This window comes from Engystomops pustulosus, chromosome 1 (assembly GCF_040894005.1).
Source record: "Engystomops pustulosus chromosome 1, aEngPut4.maternal, whole genome shotgun sequence".
In the NCBI taxonomy this organism is placed as follows: Eukaryota; Metazoa; Chordata; class Amphibia; order Anura; family Leptodactylidae; genus Engystomops; species Engystomops pustulosus.
Genome location: NC_092411.1, coordinates 35,471,207 through 35,489,049, shown reverse-complemented (window position 1 = coordinate 35,489,049; position 17,843 = coordinate 35,471,207). Strand labels below are relative to the sequence as shown.

Below are 17,843 nucleotides of genomic sequence, written 5' to 3'. Positions count from 1 at the left end.
AAGCAGTGTTACTATTACATTTAGATAATTCTGAATATCAGATGGTTCCATCCAGCAGAAGGTCATAGCAGTGTCACAGTGACACTCTCCCCAGCCAAGCATGCATGTCTATTGGGATTGTAAGCTGATCACTGTCTTATACCTATGGCCTTGTTCACACTGTAGAATCTTGGTCAGCAGCATAAAACATGAGTGACATACAGATATTTTCTTGATACATTCTCTCTGTACAACAATGGGGGGATTTTTTTTTTCCATGAAGCTAACAATTCAGTGTCAGGTCAGGTTCGTTCTTCAGAAGCATGTCCTTGTCACATACATGTAGCTCATGCAGTTCTGTAGCTTCCAATGTGTGTGTTGTGTGTACAGCCCCTAAGACAGTGGTGGCGAACCTATGGCACGGGTGCCAGATGTGGCACTTAGAGCCCTTTCTGCGGGCACTCAGGCCATTGTCCAAGGACAGAGTTCACCAAACACTGAATCTTCCTGCTGTACCAGGCAACTTAAGAGATGGTACTCTCATTATTGGCTGTTTGGAACTGTGGGGAAAGTAAGAAGGGTAAGAGCTGCATTATCTTTGGAGGTCATCCTGCTGGACCACCATTCTTCCTCTACAGAAAGACCCTACAGAGAACCTACAATAGTCTGAATTTGCCCTCCTGTCATCTGTATTCATGGCCTCAAGGGTGCAAGACAATTGAAAGATGTGGAAGAAAAGGCAGCAATAAGTTCCATGCTGGCACTTCACAGTAAATAAGTGGATTTTGGTTGTAGTTTGGGCACTCGGTCTGTAAAAGGTTCGCTGTCAATGCCCTAAGAGAATAGCTTGGGCAGTGCGGAGACATCCCTGTGTAAGGTCTCCTGTAGGATGTAGTTTTTCCTCCCCAGGTTTCTCAGGCATTTATTCTGAGATCCACCACTGTCCGAGAAAAGATTTTCAGAGGGGATTTCCCCACCTCTGTCAGCATACTTACCTTCTGGCGCTACTGCGGCTCCTCTTCTCTCTCGTCGTCTTGTGTAACAGAGCAAGCAGTGACGCTTCAATGCGCTCTGCCTGCGCACACACTATGACGCGGTGGTGTCGCTGCTGATGACATCATAGTGTGCGTCTACAGCCACTGCACTGGTGTAGTGTAAGGTGTAGTGGCCAGTCTGCTCCCGGCATCCGGTATTTCATTCTGTTTTCTGTCCTTCCTCAGTACAGAGCGGGCACTGTCACCAATTACTGCACGCTGCAATGAATGTGGAGGGATTGTTCTGTATTTGCATCTTGTGTTGGGCATTTGGCACCTCTCACAGTTCATATCAATGGCACATTTATCATGTTCAGCCTTCCCTGCATTAATGCGCTGATCTCACAGACGTCTCCCATGATCTTTGCTGGTTCAGATTCCCTGGGTTTTCCATAGGCGGGCCCAGTCCTCTTATACTCGCTGTCATTGGGTCATTATCTGGTTACTGCAGGGCATCCACATGACCCGTTTGGTTCTGGTGTACATACACAGATCAACTCTGATTTATATGCTACAATAGACTTGAAAAGCAGCCAACAGGCTCGTATTCAGAGGGGCTTTCCAGAATATATACAGTACACAGCTCTTAACCCATAAAGATCTGGTCTATTTTGGTCTCAAAACTGTTTTGTTCTTTTTTTTTCATTCTTGCATTCGAAAAGTCAGATTTTGTTGAATTTTCCAATGACATAGGAAACTTATGTGCTCCCCTCCCCCCAAGGTTGTCTGTTCCACTCTTGTTAGTGCCATCATTTTGTAGTCCAAACTTATTGATCTACTTTTATTACCTCTTTCGGGAGTCAATTTAATAGCAAAAATAAAATTTCTCACAACCTCTCCACTATTAAAAGAACAAATTATCAGCTGTACTGTACTGCCCCCTAGGTGCAGATTACCATAACTCACAAGAGGTATTTGTTTTTTTGTGGGGCATTCTGTAGTTTTTAAAGGTTACTCCCCCCCCACACCTAGTATAAGTGATTCGGGTCTGTGTCCCCAGTCTTGGGCTACTTTCACTTGAATCTTGTTTTCACCTTTTTTTTTGTAGGTTTTACAGAGACAAAGATGCTTGAGGAGACTGTAGAAAACTCAGGGCAGCTCCTATTCTTTGATGTGTTTGCAGCTTGTGCCTTCCCATGAAGTCTAGATGCCACACAGGTGTCACCCATGTGTTGTCTGTATTTGCAGGGTATCCCAATCATGTGCTCCTTGTAGAGGGTGAGACAAACTAGTGACATCATTTGCCAGCTTTAAGTTATTTTTGTAGATCCACAAAACGGGATGACTCGTGGGCCATGTGCACCTGCGTGACATCGCGTGAGCGCTACACCTATGTGACACCACGTGACTGGGGTTATATATGAGCCGTGCAGCTGTGTGACATTACGTGACTGGGTGTATATACGAGCCGTGCACCTGCGTGACATCACGTGACTGGGGTTGTATATGGGCCATGCACCTGCGTGACATCACGTGACTGGGGGTATATACGAGCCGTGCACCTGCGTGACATCACGTGACTGGGGTTGTATATGGGCCATGCACCTGCGTGACATCACGTGACTGGGGTTGTATATGGGCCATGCAGCTGTGTGACATTACGTGACTGGGGGTATATACGTGCCGTGCAGCTGTGTGACATTACGTGACTGGGGGTATATACGAGCCGTGCAGCTGTGTGACATTACGTGACTGGGGGTATATACGAGCTGTGCACCTCTGTGACATCATGTGACTGGGGGTATATACGAGCCGTGCAGCTGTGTGACATCATGTGACTGGGTGTATATACGAGCCGTGCACCTGCGTGACTTCACGTGACTGGGGTTATATATGGGCCATGCGCCTGTGTGACATCACGTGACTGGGGGTATATGTGAGTGCTACACCTATGTGACATTACGTGACTGGGGGTATATACGAGCCGTGCAGCTGTGTGACATCATGTGACTGGGGGTATATACGAGCCGTGCACCTGTGTGACATCATGTGACTGGGGGTATATACGAGCCGTGCACCTGTGTGACATCATGTGACTGGGGGTATATACGAGCCGTGCACCTGTGTGACATCACGTGACTGGGGGTATATACGAGCCGTGCACCTGTGTGACATCACGTGACTGGGGGTATATACGAGCCGTGCACCTGTGTGACATCACGTGACTGGGGGTATATACGAGCCGTGCACCTGTGTGACATCACATGACTGGGGGTATATACGAGCCGTGCACCTGTGTGACATCACATGACTGGGGGTATATACGAGCCGTGCAGCTGTGTGACATCACATGACTGGGGGTATATACGAGCCGTGCAGCTGTGTGACATCACATGACTGGGGGTATATACGAGCCGTGCAGCTGTGTGACATCACGTGACTGGGGGTATATACGAGCCGTGCACCTGTGTGACATCACATGACTGGGGGTATATACGAGCCGTGCACCTGTGTGACATGACCATTGACAGATATCTATCCAAAGGGAGTAAACAATGAAGCTTTCTATAGAATGACAGTAAGCAGAGCTTTAGATAACCATGAGGAATTGATACAGAAAGTATATTGGAAAATTGTATAATTCTTCATTTTACAAACTGTCAAGTATTTGGTGAACTGGGAATAAGGAGCAGTGTTTGGTAACATGGACATGGCTGCTGTACATTGTGCTGCTGTCCTATGCTCTGGTAAAGATGAGGGAGTTGTGCTTTACATGCAGCATGTGATGGAGAATGGCACATTGTTACTTTGCTTTTTCATGGCTGCACTTTGTTTTATAGTTTTCTACATAATGGAGCAATAATATTGCCATAGATGAGGTCCCATGATGCTATAATCAATGGTAAAAGCTCATAAAATGCTCTATATGTCCCTTGTATTTGCTTGTTTTGCAGTTCTATTATATGACACACATATAGATACCAGAGATACTGAAGAGCAGCAGAATTGTGCCGTCCTGCTGCATCCTCTAGGTTTTCTGATGCAGTGAAATTAGATGAGCTGCAATGTTTCTAATTTAAAGAGATTGCGTGAATACCATACGTTTTGCTATCTTGCTGATCAGTGGGGTCCTGACAGGTCAAGAGATCAGGGGTCTGCTGTACTCCAAATGAAGGAAGCAGCAGGTTGGACGTGTGCACTACTGTTCCACTCACTTCATGGCTCTTATAGATGTACATGAATACTGTGCCCGGGTATCTCTCTTAGTACCATTGATAAGAATAGAGAAACATGAGGAACCAGCTGCTTATTCATTTGGGGTACAATGGACCACATGCATGTGGTCTTAGGGGCTCCACCACTGGGAGCCTCACTGATCAGCAAGTTATCCCCAATCTTGTTAATAAAGATAAATATATAGTAAATGGACAACCCCTTTAAGCCCAAAACACTCTATACCAGTGGTGGCGAACCTATGGCACTGGTGCCAGAGATGGCACTCGGAGGCATCTCTGTTGGCACACGGGCTGTCTACCAGGCACAGAGTTTGCCGGACATGGCATCTTCCTGCAGTCTCAGGCAGTCCAGGTAGTGCCCTGCTATATTAGTGACCCATCCTGTGCTGCGTGGTCCTGTCCGAAGAGTGAGAAGCTGTCGGATTGGAGCTCAAAGATTCTGGTAGCAATAAGTTTGTTACTGCCTAAATTGCCGTGTTGGTACTTTGGGAAAAGCTAATGGTTTTTGTGTCTCATTTTGGGCACTCGATCTCTAAAAGGTTCGCCATCAATGCTCTATACCTTTTCAGTACCCTAAAACCCAGCCAAATGCCCAGCAAACAACCAGCTTTGTGTCTTGGGCTACTAGTGATGACATCATACATGTAAGTGACCACTGTGGCCAATCCATGATTATGTGCTAGACTAATGGCATCAGCACTTCGGCTGCTCTTCTTCTATTCTCGCAGAGAGTCTGTTTTCTGCTTATCGGGGGAGCCGGAGCTGGTGGGAAATAAAACTAATAAAAGATACTCTCTGTTTTCCGGCCCCCATTCGGGGGTCGGCACATAAAATGACTAAGCCACTGAAATGGTTGGGCTTGGGTGCCAATTCTTTAGTGCCAAAACTAATAAAAGATACTTTCTGTTTTCTGACCCCCATTCCCCCAGCTTATGATACTGGTCTGCCCAAAATTGAGTGTTGACACCCTTTTGGTCTCTTTGGAACTGTAACTAGAGGGAAGTTTGTTACATTGATGCTCCTGATTGTTGCGGCCGGTTACAATGCCGTGGGGGGAAATGCTACTAGTGTAATGTGAAACAAGGTTGCATTTTGTTGACATACTCTAGCACCTCTGAGGACGCACCAAATATGATTTAGAGATGTAGAAACGCGTTAGGTGTTACTAACAAACAAAAATAAGCTACCATCAGTGCCTTTAGTCCAGTCTTGTGGTAGTATGTATGGTGGGCCCCATTAGATCTATTTTATGCATGGCTCGCTAGCCGGGACAGCGCACAGAACCGCAATAAACTATCTCTCCCATCTAAAGGACCACTACACTAGTCCATTACACCGGCCAGTGCCTGAGAAAGAAGTTATTATACAATTTTTTTTTTTAGATGACTAGTTCCTATGTTTTAAAGGGAACCTACCACCACAATTCTATCTATAAAGGTGGAACGGGTGGTAGGTGGATGTATGGGATGTGAGGATAGCCCTTTTTAGAGCTAATCCTCATATCCCCCGCTATCTTTTAGAAAAGTTTATTACCCTAATGTGTAAATTTTCTTAAGCGGCTACTGGGGCGTGGAGTAGCTGGACATGAGGCTACACGTCACAGCTACTCCATGCCCCAGTAGCCTCTTTTCTCCTCCTGCCCTGACATCTTCGGCGTGCAGTAGCTCCGGCTTCAGAGCAGTGGCCGTGCAGATGCTTCCCGTAGCTGCGCGGCGAAGATGTCAGGGTAGGAGGAGAAAAGAGGCTACTGGGGCGTGGAGTAACCGCAACGTGTTCATGTCCGGCTACTCCACTCCCCAGTAGCCGCTTAAGAAAATGTACATATTAGGGTATTTAAAGTTTTAAACAGATAGCAAGGATGTGAGGATTAGCTCTAAAAAGGTTTATCCTCAGGTCCCTTACATCCACCTACCACCCGTTCTCTCTTATATAGGTAGGTTCCCTTTAATGAAATAAATAATAAAGTATATTTCAGTTTTAAACATTTGTAGTCAGGAAGGATATTTAGTTATAATCAAGTGAAACGTAAACCTAATATTTTCTATAGTTTGCGTCTCTGTTCTTTACCTGTTACAATGTAACTTCAGAAGATGATCTATTGTTAGAAATGTGTTTTTTTTTTTGTTTTTTTTAAAGAAGAACCTGCCTCAAAAAGTGAGCCACAAACAAATCAATTTGCAAAAATTTTTCGAGACTGTGTCTGTATGGGTGTATGGATTCCATCCTAAAATGTATGTCTTTCTTCTCTTTGTAGCTGTTGGAAAAGCATAAAGCCACAGAAAACATGGTGGATCTTCTGCAGGTGTATCAGATGGAGGATGAGGCTTACAATGCTGTGGTAGAAGCCACTACAGAGTTTTATCAGTACTTGTTACAGCCGTTCCGGGATATGAGAGAACTTGCCATGTTAAGGAGGCAGCAAATTAAGGTATTGTCTTTTATGTCTCTGTATTACCTTTTTGTACATTGTAAGATGGATACATTGATACATATTTTGTTAAATATGCATGTGTTCTCCACTGCTATATGCTTGTGGGTTCTTTCTCCCAGAACAAAATGTATCGGCACATAAAATGACTAAGCCACCGAAATGGGTGGGCTTGGGTGCCAATTCTTTTATGTTTTTCTTATAATTCACCAATATAACCTGATGAAGGCTTTGGTAAGAAACTGGAACACATAGGGGCAGATTTATAAGAAGTGTCCTTAGGTTAGACAGTGCAGAGTTAGACTGGACAGTCTTATTCTACTCCAGATTTATACAAGTGTCTGGTGCTGGATGATAAATCTGTCCTAGTAGAAGACTGTCTAGTCCTACTCTGCACCCCCTATTACTTTGCTTACTTCATACCAGGAAGCTAGGACAAAATTCTGTTGGGTTAGCAATATTTCTGGCGCACGGACCATTTTGGCGCGAGACCATGCCCCGTTCTTAGGTCACACCCCTTTTGTCGGGCTAGTTGTAGGAGAGCCAAAAAACTGTCTAAAACCCTTTATAAATGTGGTGGTGCAGACAGTGTTTTAGTGCAATCTAAGACCTAATTCTGTCATACACAGATTAATAAATCTCCCCCATAGTGTAAACCTGTATCAGAAAAAAGAAAACACTCATCTGTAACGCGCTGCAAGGATCAGATTTTTGTGCTTCGCTCTAACAACCTGACTGTGCGCGCCTTCTGCTGGATTGCCATCGCTGTCCTCTCTGATCCCAGCTGTCTATAACCCTGGATTCAACATTAGATTACGATACCCTTTAAACAAGAAACAAAACGGGTGAGCCTCCAATACCCCTGCCTTTCCATCCTGTATCTGTACACCTGCAACTTTGCTTTTTCTCTCCCTACACACTACTGGTCTATTTGAACCAGGATCTGGTGATCCATGGGAATGTACTCAGCACCTCCAGCTACTGTACCTGGGGTATGGGATCTTAACCCCTTAAGGACCTAAGCCGATTTGACCTTATGGATTTTTCAAATCTGACATGTCAATTTAAATTGTGATAACTTAGGAACACTTTAATATAACAAGGTGATTTTGAGTTAGTTTGTTTTGGTTTTTTTGTGACACATTGTACTTCATGTTAGTTGAAACATTTGAGAGATATACTTTGAATTTATTTCTGAAAAAAATGAAAAATAGCAAAAAGTTTAAAAAATTTGCACGGTTTTAAACTTTGAACTCTCTTATCATTTTTTTTAACAAATAGTCATACCACAAAAATGACTTTAAGCAGACATATGGTGATTGTTATTTATTATGGTAGCAACATTTTAAAAAAAATTCTTTTGTATCCTGGACCAGATGGGTTACACCCCAGAGTTCTTTAAGAACTCGGTTCTGTTATTGCTGTACCGCTGTCTAAAATCTTCAGGGATTCCGTAATGTCTGGTGTGAAGCCAAGTGACTGGCGCAAGGTAAATGTGGTGCCAATATATAAAAAGGGCTCTAGAACTTTACCAGGCAATTACAGACCTGTAAGCTTAACTTCCATTGTGGGGAAAATATTGAAAAGGTTAGTAATATAAGACTATACTGGAGTATGTGACATCAAATAGTATAATAAGTGACAGCCAGCATGGGTTTACTAAGAATAGAAGTTGTCAGACTAACCTGATCTGCTTTTATGAAGAGGTGAGCAGATGCCTGGATGGAGGAGCAGCTGTGGATATTGTGTTCTTGGACTTTTCAAAGGCATTTGACACTGTCCCTCAAAGACGCCTGATGGGTAAAATTAGGGCTATTGGTTTGGCAGAAATAATTTGCAATTGGATTGAGAACTGGCTGAAGGATCGTATCCAGAGAGTTGTGGTCAATGATTCCTACTCGGAATGGTCACCAGTTATGAGTGGTGGACCCCAGGGTTCTGTGCTTGGCCCTCTACTATTTAAAGGGCACCTACCACCACAAATCTACCTATAAAGGTAGATCGGGTGGTAGGTGAATCAATGGGACGTGAGGATAGCCCTTTTAAGGGCTAATCCTCACGTCCCCGCACTATTTTGTAAACTTTTATTACCCTAATATGTTAATTTACTTATGCGGCTACTGGGGCGTGGAGTAGCCGCATCTGAGGTTACACGAGGCGGCTACTCCACGCCCCGGTAGCCACTTTTCCCCTCCTCACCAAGTTCGGCGCGCAGGGAAAAGTGGCTACCGGGGCGTGGAGTAGCCGCCTCGTGTAACCTCAGATGCGGCTACTCCACGCCCCAGTAGCCGCATAAGTAAATTTACATATTAGGGTAATAAAAGTTTACAAAACAGTGCGGGGACGTGAGGATTAGCCCTTAAAGGGGTTGTCCGAGTTAAAAAAAAAAAAATATATGTGGCCGGGAGCGGGGTTACTAAAACAATAAAGCTGTACTTACCTCCCGGTGCCCTCCCGTATCCAGCGCTGCTGTCGCTCCGGTCCGGGGGCCATGTAAACAAACATGGCCGCCGGAGCAGCGCTGCATTCAGCTTCCGGCCAGATGCGACAACCTTCCGGTCCCCATACACAATGCAGTGTATAGGGACGGATAGGCGTACCCGGCCACGGCCGGCCGGAAGCTGAGTCCAGCGCTGCTCCGGCGGCCATGTTTGTTTACATGGCCCCCGGACCGGAGCGACAGCAGCGCTGGATACGGGAGGGCACCGGGAGGTAAGTACAGCTTTATTGTTTTAGTAACCCCGCTCCCGGCCACATATTTTTTTTTTTTTTAAACTCGGACAACCCCTTTAAAAGGGCTATCCTCACGTCCCATTGATTCACCTACCACCCGATCTACCTTTATAGGTAGATTTGTGGTGGTAGGTTTCCTTTAATATATTTATTAATGATATAGAGGTAGGAATTAATAGCACTGTGTCTATTTATGCAGATGACACCAAACTGTGTAGTGTAATACAGTCTATGGAGGATGTTCATAGGCTGCAGTGTGACTTGGACCAACTTGGAGTGTTTGGTCATCCACTTGGCATATAAGGTTCAACATGGATAAATTTAATTTTATGCACCTGGGGGCCAATAATCCAAAGGCAAAGTATGTCCTTGGGGGAGTAAATCTGGGAGAGTCCCTTGTTGAGAAGGTCCTGGGGGTACTAGTAGATCATAAATTGAATAACAGCATGCAATGTCAATCAGCTGCCTCTAAAGCCAATAGGATCTTGTCATGTATCAAAAGTGGTCTGGACTCTCGGGATGTAATATTACCACTATACAAGGCATTGGTTTGGCCTCATCTGGAATATGCTGTCCAGTTCTGGGCACCAGTCCATAAAAAAGATGCCCTGGTGCTGGAGAGGGTTCAACGTAGAGCCACAAAAATGGCCAAAACCCTATATACCTCCTGAAACCCAGCCAATAAACGTGCCTAGACTTAACCAGCTAAACAAGGTGTCACCCAGGCATGATCTTGCCCATGGACTGAATTTTCCCTTTCTACAAACCCTCAATCCCAATGTGTTTCCCCTTATACTGAGGCTCATGACAAGATGCCTTCCTAGTACTGTAATATGTATCTGTAGGTTGTGTATGGAAGCTGCACAGGGTCAGATGCTGTAGTGAATGAGCTGGTCCGAATCCTGTGTGTACATACGATTGCTCTTGTCAAAACTTCCCCTACCAGCTATGTCTTATCTGGGCGCTACCCCACACTATGAGAAGTGGTATTGTGGCTTGTAGTTATCTTCACAAGTGGTGGAAACGGAAGGGCTGAACACTGATATAAACCGTGTCATAGTTTATTATTCTACAGCTGCAGGAATATACAATGGGGGAGATAGGAGGAAGGTGGGCGAGTACCGGGTAGACAGTAACAGCAGCTACAGGGGGAGCTTATGGGACGCCTACTGATCCTTAGAATAATGGGGCTGCATCACATTTGCCTTCCCTTGGTCCCTACACCATTTATAACAAAATAGCAGCATCTTTGTCACCCACTTTGCCACAGCTGCAGGTTGAGCCAGCACCCTACACGGTGAACGGCCAGGGGTGCTACTATAGACGGAAAGTAGTACCCCACCATCCATAAAGCAATATACAATTGTATTTAAAATAGGAAAACTATTTTGTGACAGGTTTTTCTATATTGCTCACCTTCTGCTTAGGATTGGTGTCCAGTACCAGATCTGCAGTAGTCCCAGAATATCCCTATGAATGCAACTCCTACAGCTGCATCCTTTACCGTGCTCTATATCCCAAAGATCAGTAACTTTTTCAGCTTTTTTTCCCTTAAGATACATATTGTGATCTCATTATATAAGAATTACTTAGATTGTCCCAGTTGTGTCAAGTAGTTTGAGCCTTTGATGTCTCGTTTCCTTTTCGATGTAACTTGACAACGTGGGTTTTGATTTCAGAATTTGTGGAGTCAATTAAAATTCCTTTACATCTTTGGAGAAGAGAACTGTCAAACAAATGTGTCATTATAGAAATCAACATATCCCTGCTATAGAATAGGAGCTATGCATCATCCCTTAAAGGGATATTCCTATCCCAAACATTTGGGCCGCACGCAGCTTCAAGCTCTTTCTAGAACTTTGTGGAGACTGGGATTATGGGATTACAGTGTATCGGGGAATTAACATTGCAAAGATTTGTGACTTTTACCAGTCTACGCCAGGGAATTGTATACTGTATAGGAAAATTTCTTGTGTGCAGAACTATTTAAGAGTATTTTCTTTTTTTCCCTGCAGCCATCAAGTTGCATATACAAGTCCTGTAGTGAGATTTGATTTAAAGTTAATAAAGTTTTCATTGTTATTAAAAACTTCCAAGGACATAATTTTTTATGTGCAAATGATTCCATTTTCCTGCAAAAAAGATGAGATCTTTGTTGGGAATATGAACCATTTCTCCAGGAAATAACATCCTGTACACAATATATGACATGTATTGCACTTGGAAGGAAACTAGAAGACTTTGGACGCCCAGCATTGAATTGAATTTTTCAGGGAGGGGGTGGAGCCTGCATTTGCATTAAAGGGCATGTGGCAAGTTAGCGCCATCATCTTTTAATAAGCTATATGAAGTGGGATTCCAGATGTTTGGACCCCAATCTAATCTCAAAAGAGGGGATCACCTGGATCCATCTGTGTGACATTGGCGAAGTAGCCAAGCACTGTAATCATGTCCTTTTGGCATCTGGTGGAATGGAAGTGGCTTTATATCATTGTTCAGAGAGCTTTTCTCTCAAGTGCTTGTATACAGTAATAAAGCAGTTTGTGGTATAATTTACTATTGTATCCCCCAAGACCAGGATGATTGTATATTACCGCAGCAGCCTGATCAGTTCTAATAATTCCTAATCACTTGCTGTAGAGTCATGCTCCTCCCTGCAGACCCTGCACAATGTATCATTCAATGAATCACCTGTATCTGTAGCGTTCCTTTTAACATTTCAAATCACTCCCAACCCTAATTATAAACATGTTGGCTATTGCTGAGTTCCAAATACCTAATCTATCAAAATTATATAGATAATTATTCCCTGCGGTGAACCCTGTAGAGGAAAATATCATCCTAATCGCTACTTTTTTGCCACCCATAAAAGGTTGTGTAAAAACGGATCAAAATGTTGTTGAATTTCCAAAGTAGAATCAATGAAAATGTCCGCTCATACTGGAGAAAATGACACCTTACTCATAATCCTAGTCAAGGCACTGGTGGCAAAACGCATTGATTGTACTGCACCACTGTACATGTCTTCGTGACAAATAAAGTTTCACCCATCATCAATGCTGAGTGTTTTTCATTGCCGGACAGAAGAGTTTTTTTGTGCAGTTTTTTTTTTTTTTTTTGGGTGCTGTTCATGATTGTACACCATTGGTTCCTGCATGGCTCATGTGATGTTTTGCAGTGATTCTTGCTTTTTACAGCATGTGACTCCTGAGACTAGTGATTGGCTGCAGCAGTCATGTGACATCAACGGATATGACCGCTGGAGCAGTGATGCTGAAGCCTGCAACAAGATTTATGAGCAGTATAGACGACTTTTATGTCTTACTAAAAAACTTTCTAGACGACCCCTTTTAACTGTGATTTATGATGCAGATTGTAATCTCATAATGGAGATTGTATGTGAGGAACATTATGTCTAGAGGAGAATTAAACCTGCTTACACCGTATACCTCTGTGTTTGATAGACGTGACACTCCATAATGTGGAAAATGTATTGGATAAGTCCAAATGATGATGCACTGTATGTGCTGTACAATTTTCACTACAATTTTTACTTTTTTCCCCACATTCACTGACACGTCTGCAGACTTGGCCAGTGCAGAGTTGTATATGCACTTTCTGAATACAAATTTAAAGGAGATTGACTATAGGTGGCAAAAATTCACTATCCGGGCCGGATGTGGCCGTACAAATCTCTGCTATAGAGGGACACTCCCGGCGGTGCTGGTCTTCCCCTCCCTCCTCCATAGGAATGCAGATGCGGGAAAGTTTTAAAGCATAAAAACCCAAACCCGTCATTTAGTGTTGAGTCTGTAGCTGAGTTCTGGTTCCACACCACATAAATAACTTTGCTTTTTGGATGTATCGTTCAGTGTTTCATCTTCCTCCGTCTCTTGTGGCTCGCCGGTCTCTGGTGTGGCTATACATGCAGATTGTGGCCTGGGCTTGTCCTGAGAACTCACAGGGTTGGATGCGTTCTGTCGTGAGATTGTTTTCATAGATGTATGGCGAGCACATTCACGTTCATGCAAATATGGAAGGATAAAGACTGATAAGATTTGCAAATGTGTCGTCCGTGTAAACACAGCTGCCAACGAGCGCCGGAGCCTGGGAATAGAAGGCTGACCTATGCGTCTGGTCGTGTTGTGTAGCAAGTTTTATTCACTTCTTTTATGCTGCCTTTGTGTTTTTACTAAAGGGTTTAAAAAAAAAAGAGCACTTTCAATGAATTAAAACTATTTTCACTCCATCGATACCCCATACCCCTCTCACAGCAGATTACCCAGTCTAATATAATTTATTCTGAACTGCACACCCATACACCAATGCGTACCTAATACACATGTACACTTAGCTCAGCAGCACCCCTGAAATCCGCAGATTCAGCCAACTTTTCTCTGTTTTATGGGGGTGGGAGGGGTTATTATTTTGCATAATGTTATCACTACAATATATAGACCATAGAGTGGTAGTATGGATGCTTGACCTTTTGTTAAAGGGGTTTTCTAAGAATCCTGGAAAACCCAATGGGGTTCGGTGCTATAATAACAGAAAAAAATGTTTGGGCTCCCAGTCCTGTCGTTTCGGTGGCACTGACTGCTCTTTCAGGGGTTAGGGGACCCACTATCCCCAGTCATCTCAGCATAAAGGACATCACGTCCTCTTACTGACATGTGAAAACCCACGAGGAGATTGACCCAAAATAGTTCCTGTGATCCTCGGCACATCCAGCCCAACAGTCTCTATGTAGATGATCGAAGGCTTTGTCGCTGGAACAAGGTCCATGCACTTTTTCTTTGGGGTTTTTTTCATCCCCGTTCTAACCACACAACCCCCTCCCCCGAGGGGGATTTCCAAAAATTCTGGAATAACCCATTAATGTGAGAAAATATAAGTTTCTGGTATATACTGATACAATCGACATAGGGGAAAAAAAAGTTGTATACCAACTACTTTTACGTCTGTCTTGCAGATTTCTATAGAAAACGATTACTTGGGGCCCAGACGGATTGAAAGCCTGAAGAAGGAGGACGCAGACTGGCAGAAGAAGGCGCACATGGCCGTGCTCTCCATACAAGATCTAACCATCAAATACTTTGAGATCACAGCAAAAGCTCAGAAAGGTGACAGGATACACCAAATGTGGTTTTCCTTTTCGTCTCTGTCATAATTTGGATGACTTAGTAATGTTTGTTTTTGGTTTTTCAAAGTATGACCCAATAAAGTGATGCTCATCCAGTCTGAGACTGGCACACCTATGTGAACAAGCATTGGCTGGCCACTCGCCTTCATTGGAGAGGGACCAGGAAACATAAGTGTACACATCTGTGTATTCGTACTAGTTTTATCGCTTAAATATCAGCCGAAATATCTGAAACATAAATGTACACATCTGTGTATCTGTACTTGTTGTTTAGCTTAAATAGCCGCAATTTCAGCTTTTTACGGTGGGTCACTATAGAGGACCTGTCAGGGAGATTTTGGAAACCAAACCACCCACAGGTTCTTAAGAAACTGTGGTTTAGTGTCCCAAATCGCCCTTTACCAAGACCTTCCATGGCCACAATAAAATAATGGAAACTTTTTACTTACCTAAAAGTGTGTCCGATGCGGTGCATCCGACCCATCGCTTGTGATTTCCGCGGCTGCGCAGTTCTTCAATGGGGCCAGAGCACTACACCCCGGCTACACAGCGCAAGCACCGTATCTACGGCGTATGCACAGTAAGGCCGTGGTGTAGTGCGCTGCCTTCACTGTGTGATAGTGCGGAAAGTACTGGATCAAGGAAAGTAAGTCCTATGAGAGACCCCTGGGCTGCCTGTGGTATCTATCTATAAGACCAGAAGCTTGACCTAATGGATGCCTGCGGGCCATAGTGATAAAAAAAAAAATTTTTTCAAAAATGAATACAATATTTTTAACACTAACACACAAAAATAATAGTTAAAATCGCACACATTTTCTACCTACACACCTGTACCAACACCGGCTTGAAAACCAAAACAGTATTTATCCTGTACAACATAAAACTTAGAAAAGGAAAAACAATGGTCAAATTGACTTTTTTTTTTTTTAATCATTCAGTGCACAAAAAATAAAAAAGCTCTAATTATGTAAATGAAAATATCAAGACCCTATACAGCCATGGTGATGTGGAAAAATAAAGTTAAAGGTTGCAGAAGGCATTATTTTGACGGAAAAAATATCCTGGGCATTAATGTGGGAAAGTAGGTGCGGAGATATGGGGTTGCGAAACCTATGTTATGATTTGACTAGCCATATAAAACATTGGGTCTCATGCATTCTTTATATATTATCCCATCTGCAAAGACCATGAGATTGGGAGTACAGTACTGTCGTGGTCTTATTTATCCCCTACATGACTGCCATGCGGCTATATACGTTCTATTTGCCCCGTGCAGAAAGGACGTTTATAAACCTCATGACCGTTACCAACTTCAAACAATTAATTCTGATGTCATATTAAACAGAAGTATCTCTCCTTTTATTTGCATATGCATATATTGTGTATGGATGCTTCACAAAATCGGAGATATATACTCTTAAAGTATACGCCGGCCGTATGGGGGACGAATATATACGGCCGTGAGAATGAAGCCTTAGTGTGGATATCTCCGGTTCTGTGAAGCATCCGTACAGAATCCAGATATATTAAAGAGGATTCTCATGTTTAATATGACACCAGAATTGTGTTTCTAGGCGCCAGGGTTCAGGACTTATACGGTAGGAGTGTGAAATGTGCTCCCCTCCAGCCGGTCAGCTGAAGGCAGAATATAGAAGAAACTACAGGAAAGACTTGGCTTACAGTTTGTGGAATTGTAGCATGCATGCACCCCCTGCATCTGTAGATGAACTACAGAATGGGTGATGGAATGATGCAGTACATTTTTATAACATATTTTGGTGAAGGTTATTCAGTTTAATCTTTAATACAAAAAAATGAAAAAAAAAACAAATTTTTCACATTTGAAGGCGAAATTCCTAAATAATAAAATATGCAATTAAAAAACTACTCTATAAAGTTAGTCTCACATGTCATGAAAAAAGTGTAAAAATTATTTTGATATGTAAAGAGTTTTTCCAAAGATTTTGTCATTTAACCGGTTCGCGACCGCCCGCCGTGTATTCACGGCGGCGGTCGCGTCGCGCTGCATGGAGAGGGCTCACGGGCTGAGCCCTCTCCATAGCCGGTAAGTCTTTGCTGCATATTGCAGCAAAGGCTTACCGGTAACACCCGCGATCGGTGCTAGCACCGATCGCGGGTGTTTTTACAGCGTGGGCTGCCGGCAGCCTCAATCAGATAGCGGCGCATGGGCGCCGCCATCTTACCTGGGATCGCCGCTCCGAAGACCCGAGGCTATTTCGTTTTAACCCCTTCATTACAATGTGCTGATAGCACATTGTAATGAATGAGGAGGAAAATCCCCATATACTGCCATACTGTAGTATGGCAGTATATGATAGGATCGATCAGACAACCTAGGGTTAAAGTACCCTAGGGTGTCTGAAAAATAGTATAAATAAAAATAAAAAAAAGTTTAAAAAAAAAAATTATAATAAAAAAACCTAAAATTTCAAATCGCCCCCCTTTCCCTAGAACTGACATAAATATAAATAAACAGTAAAAATCATAAACACATCAGGTATCGACCCGTCCGAAAATGCCCGATCTATCAAAATATGATAACGGTTTTTCAATGCGTTTAACCCCGTAACGGAAAATAGCGCCCAAAGTCGAAAATGGCCCTTTTTTGCCATTTTGAAAAATCTAAAAAAATCTATAAATAGTGATCAAAAGGTCGTACAGTCCTAAAAATGATATCAGTGAAAATATCAAATTTCGCAAAAAATGACACCACCCACAGCTCCGTACACCAAAGTATAAAAAAGTTATTAGCGCCAGAAGTTGGAAAAATCAAAAAAATTATTTTTGTACAGGAGGTTTTAATTTTTGTAAATGTATGAAAACATAAAACCTATACAAATTTGGTATCCCCTTAATCGTACCGACCCAAAGAATAAAGTAGACATGTCATTTGGGGTGCTCAGTGAAAGACGTAAAATCCAAGCCCACAAGAAAATGGCGCAAATGCGTTTTTTCACCATTTTCATTGCATTTGGAATTTTTTTCCTGCTTCCGAGTACATGGCATGGAATATTTAATACCATCATTATGAAGTGCAATTTGTTACGCAGAAAACAAGCCATCACACAGCTCTTTACGTGTAAAAATAAAAAAGTTATAGATTTTTGAAGGTGGGGAGTGAAAAATGGACATGAAAAAACAGGAAAGGGCTCGGTCCTTAACCGGTTAAAGAAGCGCATTACAGAACTGGAAAAATGTGATGCCTGGACATTTTGGCATCAATCGGTCATAAAGGGGTTAAACTGGATAATCCTAAGCACTACTACCCCTCTTATCAATGCTGGATAGACCTCTAGATATAATTTGAGCAACAACATGCATGATCA

The 17,843-nt window shown here is 43.0% G+C and overlaps 1 protein-coding gene across 1 annotated transcript in view; it reads left to right on the top strand.

Moving 5' to 3' along the window:
* JMY (junction mediating and regulatory protein, p53 cofactor) overlaps positions 1 to 17,843 on the top strand; it is a 48,000-nt gene that overhangs the window by 1,341 nt on the left and 28,816 nt on the right. Inside the window, exons 2-3 of the mRNA XM_072137744.1 lie at positions 6,444 to 6,617; positions 14,323 to 14,473. Coding sequence (XP_071993845.1) covers positions 6,444 to 6,617; positions 14,323 to 14,473 — 325 coding nt within the window. The remainder of the gene's footprint in view (positions 1 to 6,443; positions 6,618 to 14,322; positions 14,474 to 17,843) is intronic.